At 43.2% G+C, this 7,550-nt stretch overlaps 1 protein-coding gene and 1 pseudogene across 1 annotated transcript; both read left to right on the plus strand.

Moving 5' to 3' along the window:
• The first annotated feature begins 329 nt into the window (after window positions 1-329).
• On the plus strand, window positions 330-1,799 carry LOC146183882 (uncharacterized). The gene is made up of 6 exons (XM_084609549.1): window positions 330-333; window positions 851-973; window positions 1,058-1,135; window positions 1,222-1,299; window positions 1,417-1,560; window positions 1,681-1,799. Exons 1-6 carry the CDS (start codon window positions 330-332, stop codon window positions 1,797-1,799), a joined length of 546 nt encoding a protein of 181 aa, XP_084465675.1.
• Window positions 1,800-4,008: 2,209 nt separating this feature from the next.
• Window positions 4,009-5,995, plus strand: LOC146183883 (uncharacterized; annotated as a pseudogene).
• The last annotated feature ends 1,555 nt before the right edge of the window (window positions 5,996-7,550 follow it).

Here is a 7,550-nt window from a genome sequence, read left to right on the forward strand (position 1 = left end):
ATGCCGCTAGCCACTTCAGGAAAGAAAACCAAGCAACTTTGCATGTTTTGCAGCAAGTAGGAATTGAAACTTCTCTATTCACCATGAAACCAATCCTGGTATGAGTGATCTCTCTCGCGACCAGAGTACATTCTCGTTATCCCTTTGATAGCTGAAAAGAAATGAGGGGAATAAAAACATGAACATGTGCACATAAACGTGGAATTTAAATGCATAAGGGAGCCTTCCTACACGTTTGAAGAATTTTAGTACTAGAGAACTTTGCTTTATTCTATGCACAGAGATTGTTTTCCATCTTCAGTTTTATCAGGATGCATTCGTATGCAGACATGGGCAGGAACACCTGATGAAAAGCTTCTCGAGATATTATGTGTTCATGTATTATGTATCATAGCATGCACTGAACGATTGTAGAAGTGTAGTAATAATTATTTGTGTATTTGCCTTTTGCCTCCATATTCATGCTAGCGAAAGCCATTTTTGTCAGTTTTTCTTTCTTGCGGTAATTGCTTACGAATTCACCATTCTTGTTTCAACATAGGCCATAGGCTGACCTGCATAAATCTGGAAGCAATATGGTGCACATTACTTTATTTGCGAGCTATCGCTGTTTGCTTGATAAGCGAATTTCGCACTCTTCAAAGTAAAACATAGCATAGAAAAATTTAAAAAATTCACTGATGCTCCACAGCTGCTGATGACATCAAAATAATGTGCCTAATGAATAAGGGTGGTAAACAAAATTTTATTTTATTAAATGGGCAATTTTTTCCTATAGAGATGTCGTATGTGAACCGCATGCTATGGAAGGTATAGTTCTTTGGAGATTATTTACCATAAAAGTATTGAGTTCTCTTTCCTTTCCGCAACAATGTTGCCATTTCAGACACCTCAAGCGAATGCAGCACCGACATGGATTTTTCACCATCTCTGAGTGAAACTTCGGCATCAGTGCACCGTGCTGGAGAAACAGGTGAGCAGGGTTGCATCCATAACTGGGATAAGTCTTTTGAAAACGGTGACAATTTAGAGCCAATTCAACTGCTTCCTGTGATAGCCACTGTCTCCAGTGGACCTGTTGCCGAGGGGCACATCCAGAGTCAGTCGTCCCACTCACTGCAACTCTTCCAAGAAGGTGATTATTCTTTCGTATCTGCTGGAACAGCCTGAGGAGGTATGGCTCAAAAATATGCTACATTTCCTCATCTGTGCGCTGCGCAGATGCAGATGGTGCTAGCTCTGCTTGTTCTTTGCTGCCCCAAGCTTGTTCCCACGCCAATGGATTGATGATGGTTCCGTGTAAGTGTTAATTCTGCCTGTGGTGCTTGGTTATTATTTGTGGATTGTTGGGTTTCTGACTTCACTTCCAGAACTGTGCTGTCCCTATATTTTGTTCTTTATATTCTGTGGTCGCAGCTGACCACACATATGCAAGAACAAGCACTGAAGCAAGCGCTTCATCTTTGGAACCTGGCGTGGCAGGGTTGGCCACAGCACTGTCAGCGCGTGCTGATCTGTCACCAGGAGCTCCGTTCAGCAGTGCGCCACTTTCTCATGAAGGTTAGCAGTTTTAGAACTCTCACAATACTGCGCACTTCTTGGTGCTGCCAGATTACATGCAGGTATGACTAAACCAGACGTAGCAACTTATTGCTCTTCCGTCGATTTCGTTCCTTGCAGGATCATCCACCAGCCCATCAATGACAGGCGGCCACTTCAGAAACTTCGTAATAAGTTCAGGCAGCTCCGTAACCGCAACAAGAGGCTGCAAGAACGGCTCCTTCAGCGCAGACGGATGAAGACCACTGCTGAATTGGTAGAGAGTCTGTGTGAGCGTTTAACACCAGCTGTTGCTGCTTTTATTGAAGCTCAGTTGAAGATCAGTCAGCAACTTCTTCAAACTGTCGGAAAGCAGCAATTGTGCTGAAGACATGTCTAGCCTTCTAGCCACTCTTCCAGTTTGTTTTACTAAATCTGTTCCTTCTCTTTGCACAGCACCACACCTTTGCCAGTTGCAGTAGAAGTTTTGCCTTCTGATTATCCATTTCCAATGGCAGAGAACAACATTGTCTACTTTGCTGGGTGGCTTGCTGGCAAATTTATTAATGACCACAGGTGTGTTACAGGGTCCCTTACGTGTGAACCGAGACTAGCAAACGCCACGTTTGCCGATCAGAACCAAGTTCTTTTGTACCTAAGTGTCGAAACTCCGGGAGAAGGTGACTTTGGAAGCCTATCGGTTCCGGCACCCTCCTTTGTAGCTTTTATCAATGCTTGCGAGCAGCTTTTTGTTGCGTCTACCTTCAATGTTATAGGAAAAGAACATGTAGGGCATGATCTGTGGGTGTTGCTTCAATCCAAGGTAGAAAGATCGCTGACTGTTTGTGGGGATGATGTTTATGATAGCTTGTTTACCCTGTTCGTCACGGTGAGGTTCATTGGCTTGCACACAGCAAAAATCTTCAACTGCACAGTCAAACAACTAAACGGAAAGCCACGAAGCAGGCAGTGAGGTTGAGCAAATGAAAACTATAGTTCTGGAGTTAGTGGCAGTGTTTTTTGAAGTTGCTACATTGCACGAGCTGCAAAATAGCCTGCATCTTTCATCCTTCATTCCACTATGTCACTCTTTTAGGGTGCTTTTGTGCCATTTGCAGCCTGTTCAAGTGTCCCCTCTGTACTTGCAGAATATTGTCAGATAAACCTCCACAAAGATAAAGTGAATGGCTCCCAATGGAGACCTTCTAGGCAATGGATTCGCCTAGTTTCCATGGCATTCGGGTCAATTTTTCCACCTGCCCAACTATTCCAGTTTCGTGCTCGCAGGTATAATGAAATGAACCATTGTCATCGTAACTGCCATTCAGCACCACTGGCTACCAAGCCACCTTTAAGCAGGCTTGTTGCATCTTGAGGGCTTTTAGTAGGAACATTTGGAGCACAACGAACAGCAGAACAGCCCTGGACCTTTATTTGGCTATGTTGTAGCGTAGAGTACAATGATTACATGCCGTACTGCCACGTTAACGTCCTTGAACCTCGGTGTAAGCCGTACTTCGTGTATGCTTTTGTTGGATTAGAATTACTTCAAATTGATCCGGCTGACGACTAGAAGTAGTTCTGGAGGTTGCACGTAGGCTCAATGTGTAGTGTGCTCCTGCGTTGAGCAGGTTTGTTGATGCTAAAGCTAGCTTGAACATGTCCTGTAGATGTAAACACAGCTGTTAATATCTTTCAGCTGAAGAAATGAAATGTGAAGAGTAATCCCAGTGTGCTGCATGGTCTATGTGTTGATGCGCCTACTTATGTCATGTCATGTTTGCCTCAATTAAAGCTATTTTAGCACTGTCTTCTATGCTTTTCAATTTCCTACCTGGCAACGTTCGTGGAACTGCAGGGCTTTTTTCTATCCGCACTGTGACCATTGAGATGAATAGCCAGCTTAAAAAAACTACTGCTTGAGCTGCCTGTAACGCGTATTTTTTGTTGGTGTGCTTTATCACTGTATTTGTTTGGTTGCAGTAATAAACCATAAATATGAAAATCATACTTGCCGTACACTGTATTGCAAACTGTGCACTTGAGCCTGTGCTTTGTGCATCATACCTTGTACTCAAAAGTACTTGCACTAGTATTTCCACCAAGGTTTCCACTACGAATCATGCATGATTGCATGCTTAGCCAGCCAAGGTAAGCCAGCGTCTGAAAGTGTTGCTGCCTTTCTATGCTGCCTTCTTTGCCAGTCACTTTCATTGGGTTCCGAATTGCACATTAACAAGGCCATAACTAGCAGGAACTCGAGCACATTTGACTGGCAAAGGTTGGTGCGCACTGAAAGGCAACCTTCATGAGGTACCGGCTTGAAAATGCGGGTTCTATAAAAAGACCACTTTAAAATTCGCGCTAAAATCATACGTATGCGTGACGTCCTTGAACGTCACTCATACGTAGTTGCCTCCGAATATGGCGGTGCCCATGAGCCGCCATTTTTTGGATCAATGGACGTCTATGGAGCCTTCGCTACCATGGTATATCTACCTTGGGCATGGGAGCAGCGACACGATGTGGTTCACCAATGTCCTTCGTTTTTTCATCCTTCAGTTTCCTGTTCAGCGTCGCTTCGGATCCAGTTCTGTGCCACGACGGAATCCCATTAGCGCTTTTTGACGGGAGTGCGCCGGCGGCAAGCGACAAATGCTCTAGCGACCCATGGAATGCTTTCATGACGCAGTTGATCACCGCTTCGCAAGATGTTTACCGCGGATCGACTCGACGTCAACCATCGCAGAATGGGCTGCACCGTCGCCACCACTTTAGTGGGCATGGGAGCAGCGACACGATGTGGTTCACCAATGTCTTTCGTTTTTTTATCCTTCATGTTAGTCCAGTTTCATCCAAGCGTTCAAATAATGTCTGCCTCGTTATGCTCCCTTGCCCACAAGTGCTGTTAGAAAATGTGTACCAGTGTTACTGTGTGCTCAAATTGCTCTTGTCCGGAGACGTTGAATTAAACCCTGGCCCTGGCCATAACACTCGTAGCAGCACTCAAAACCCGACGCAAGAATCTAACAGCGGTGCCATATTCGCCCTTCTGGAGGATCTAAGAATCCGCTCAATAAACATTGAACAGGGGCAGGTCGAAATATTGAACTCAATTAAAACTATTACATGCAACCAAGAGGAACTAGACGGGAAGGTTACTGATATTTCAAACCGGCTTACTACTATTGAGACCCAACTTGCGGGTCTTGAGTCCTTCCATCAGGACCTGAATGCTCTCAAAGCAACTGCTGAATGCCTAGCCAAAGAAAATTACTCATTAAGGGCCCGAATGATTGATCTCGAAGATAGATCCCGCAGAGATGACCTCTTATTTTTCGGTATATCTGAAGGCGCTGGAGGCACCGAAACATGGTTGCAATCAGAAGGAAAAATTGTGAATGCAATACAGCAAGAAATGTGAATTACCATTTCTAGTAATGATATCGCCCGAGCCCACCGAATCGGCATTACAGACCTTACCAAAGCGCGACCAATAATGGTAAAATTTTCCAACTACAAAACAAAAGAAATGCTGCTAAACGCACAGTCTAAACTGAAAGATTCAGACGTTTCCATGTCTGAAGATTTTAGTCCATCTACAATGCATGCTAGAAAAAAACTGGTGGAATTTGCGAAGGAAACTGCGCCTAATACGCGCTTTAAACTGAGGCACGCAAGGTTATTCTTAAACAAGAAATGCTACTCCTATTGTGCTGAAAGTGACAAAGTTTGTGAACAAACTAGCGTGTATGCTACCACTTCACGTGTTAATTCTAGTGCCGCGGGTGGTTCTGATGGTTCGAGATAGCTGGCTGGGCGCTTCCGTCCACGTGCGCGACCAATCTCTGGAATTTCAGTAATATTCTCACCAATATACGCAGTGTTTTGCGAAATCATGATGACCTTTCCTGTGCCGCCGATACCACATCGGCCGACATTATTGTCCTAACGGAAACATGGCTGAATGATTGTGTTAGAAGCACCGAAATCCTCGCTATCGAAAAGCGGTACTCCATATTTCGCTGTGATCGCGCAGTCGCACAAGGTGGCGGTGTTCTGATTGCCGTCTCGGACCATCTTGATAGCCTTCACATTGATATTCCCATGACACTGGAGTTTTTGTGTGTTCAGATCACGACTGAATATCAAAAACTTGTATTTTGTGCATGCCACCGTTCGCCTTCTACTGGGATTGGTTTTCCCAGTGAACTTCGTGACACGCTAAGCGCGGTGTGTGCCAAATTTCCGAATTTTCCTGTTTTTTTATTTGGTGATTTTAATTACCCTAATATTACCTGGTCTAACGTTCCGTATACCGCAACCAACTCTACGTCAGAATTGTCTAACTTTTTGAATGTTCAGACTTTTCCTTAACACAGGTAATCACGCAGCCTACGAGGGTCACATCTTCCACTTCCAATGTATTAGACTTGTTGCTAACAACAGCCCCTGATGCTGTATCTGATATTACCTACTTATCAGGTATAAGCGACCATTCTTTATTACATGTCATGTTGAACTTACCTGCTCGAACGTCGTATAACAATATAAAACTAATATATGATTATGCTAAGGTAAATTACACTGCGATCAATAAAGCACTTGAAGACCTCCTTGACGAATTTCTGGCTAATTTCAACGAAAGTTCCGTGAATACCAATTGGCACCTTTTTAAAGACAGGCTTTGCGAGCTGGTTGACTTGTATATTCCTCGAAGAAAGCTTTTAACCAACCGGCAGTGTCCATGGTACAACAGCTAATTAAAACGTCTGGCAAACAAAAAAAGGAGGCTTTTCCGCAAAGCTAAGTCTTCTGGAAAGCGTGAGCACTGGTCAGCACTCCAAAAAAATTGTTAACAGTTACAAGAAGTCTTTAAAGGAATCGAAACACTACTATTTTAATGTGACGTTGCCGACGCTCCTAACGAACAATCCAAAAAAATTTTGGACTAGTGTCAATCAACGCGACCAGTCACTTGTATCCCTCGTTGACTCTCTATCAAACCCTATTCCAAGCACTGACGTCGCTGGCATCTTCAATGAGACCTTTAGTGCAGCGTTTTCAAGTACCACAACTGTCATTACTGATATTAGAGACCATGCATGTAATATAAGCTTTCCAATGGACCCTGTCAGGTTTAGTTATGACGGAATTATTTACATAATTAACAATTTGAAAATCTCCTCTTCTTGCGGGCCTGATAACATTAACATCAAAGTCTTGAAGAATACGAAAGTGTACTCCGCAATTTTTTTACTGAAAATATGTGAACAATCGCTTCAAACAGGAGATATGCCACACGAATGGAAACTGGCTAAACTGATTCCACTCCATAAATCTGGCGACGTACATTCACCCTTTAATTATCGTCCAATATCATTAACTTCCATTTCCTGTAAAATAATGGAGCATATAATTTTTTCTCAGCTAATTTTCTTGAATCATTTTCGTTTTTCACACCTACACAACATGGTTTCAGGAAGCAGTTTTTCTGTGAAACACAATTATTATCGTTCAGCAACGAAATTCATTCGATTCTTGATGAAGGTTCAGAGGTCGACGTCGTTTTTTTAGATTTTTGCAGGGCTTTCGATAAAGTGTCCCATAGTCTGCTGTTGCATAAGCTTGCTCATGTTCATATCGACCCAAATGTTCTATAATGGATTCGTTGTTTTTTAACTAATCGTTCGCAGTTTGTCTACTTTAACGGTCTTCAATCCTCTTCTATGCCGGTTACGTCTGGGGTACCACAAGGATCGGTACTGGGACCTTTGTTATTCCTTGTGTACATCAATGATCTGCCTAACAATATAAAATCCTCAATGAAACTTATTGCAGATGATTGCATACCGTACCGTGAAATCAAAAACACTAATGGTGCCAACTCGTTGCAAGCACATCTTAATCGTATTACTACTGGTGCATTAAGTGGAAAATGGTTTTAAACACATCAAAATGCAAAGCCATGCGCTTTTCATGTCAAGGCGTCTCGCCACCAGCCTCTTACA

Source organism: Amblyomma maculatum, chromosome 7, assembly GCF_055883805.1.
Source record: "Amblyomma maculatum isolate TAMU_Amacu chromosome 7, ASM5588380v1, whole genome shotgun sequence".
Taxonomy (NCBI): Eukaryota; Metazoa; Arthropoda; class Arachnida; order Ixodida; family Ixodidae; genus Amblyomma; species Amblyomma maculatum.

Excerpts from the sequence above, each read along its gene's own strand:
- LOC146183882 (XM_084609549.1), top strand. Across the intron at positions 974-1,057 it reads GCACCGTGCTGGAGAAACAG|CCACTGTCTCCAGTGGACCT; the intron begins GTGAGCAGGGTT and ends TTCCTGTGATAG. Across the intron at positions 1,136-1,221 it reads ACTGCAACTCTTCCAAGAAG|ATGCAGATGGTGCTAGCTCT; the intron begins GTGATTATTCTT and ends TGCGCTGCGCAG.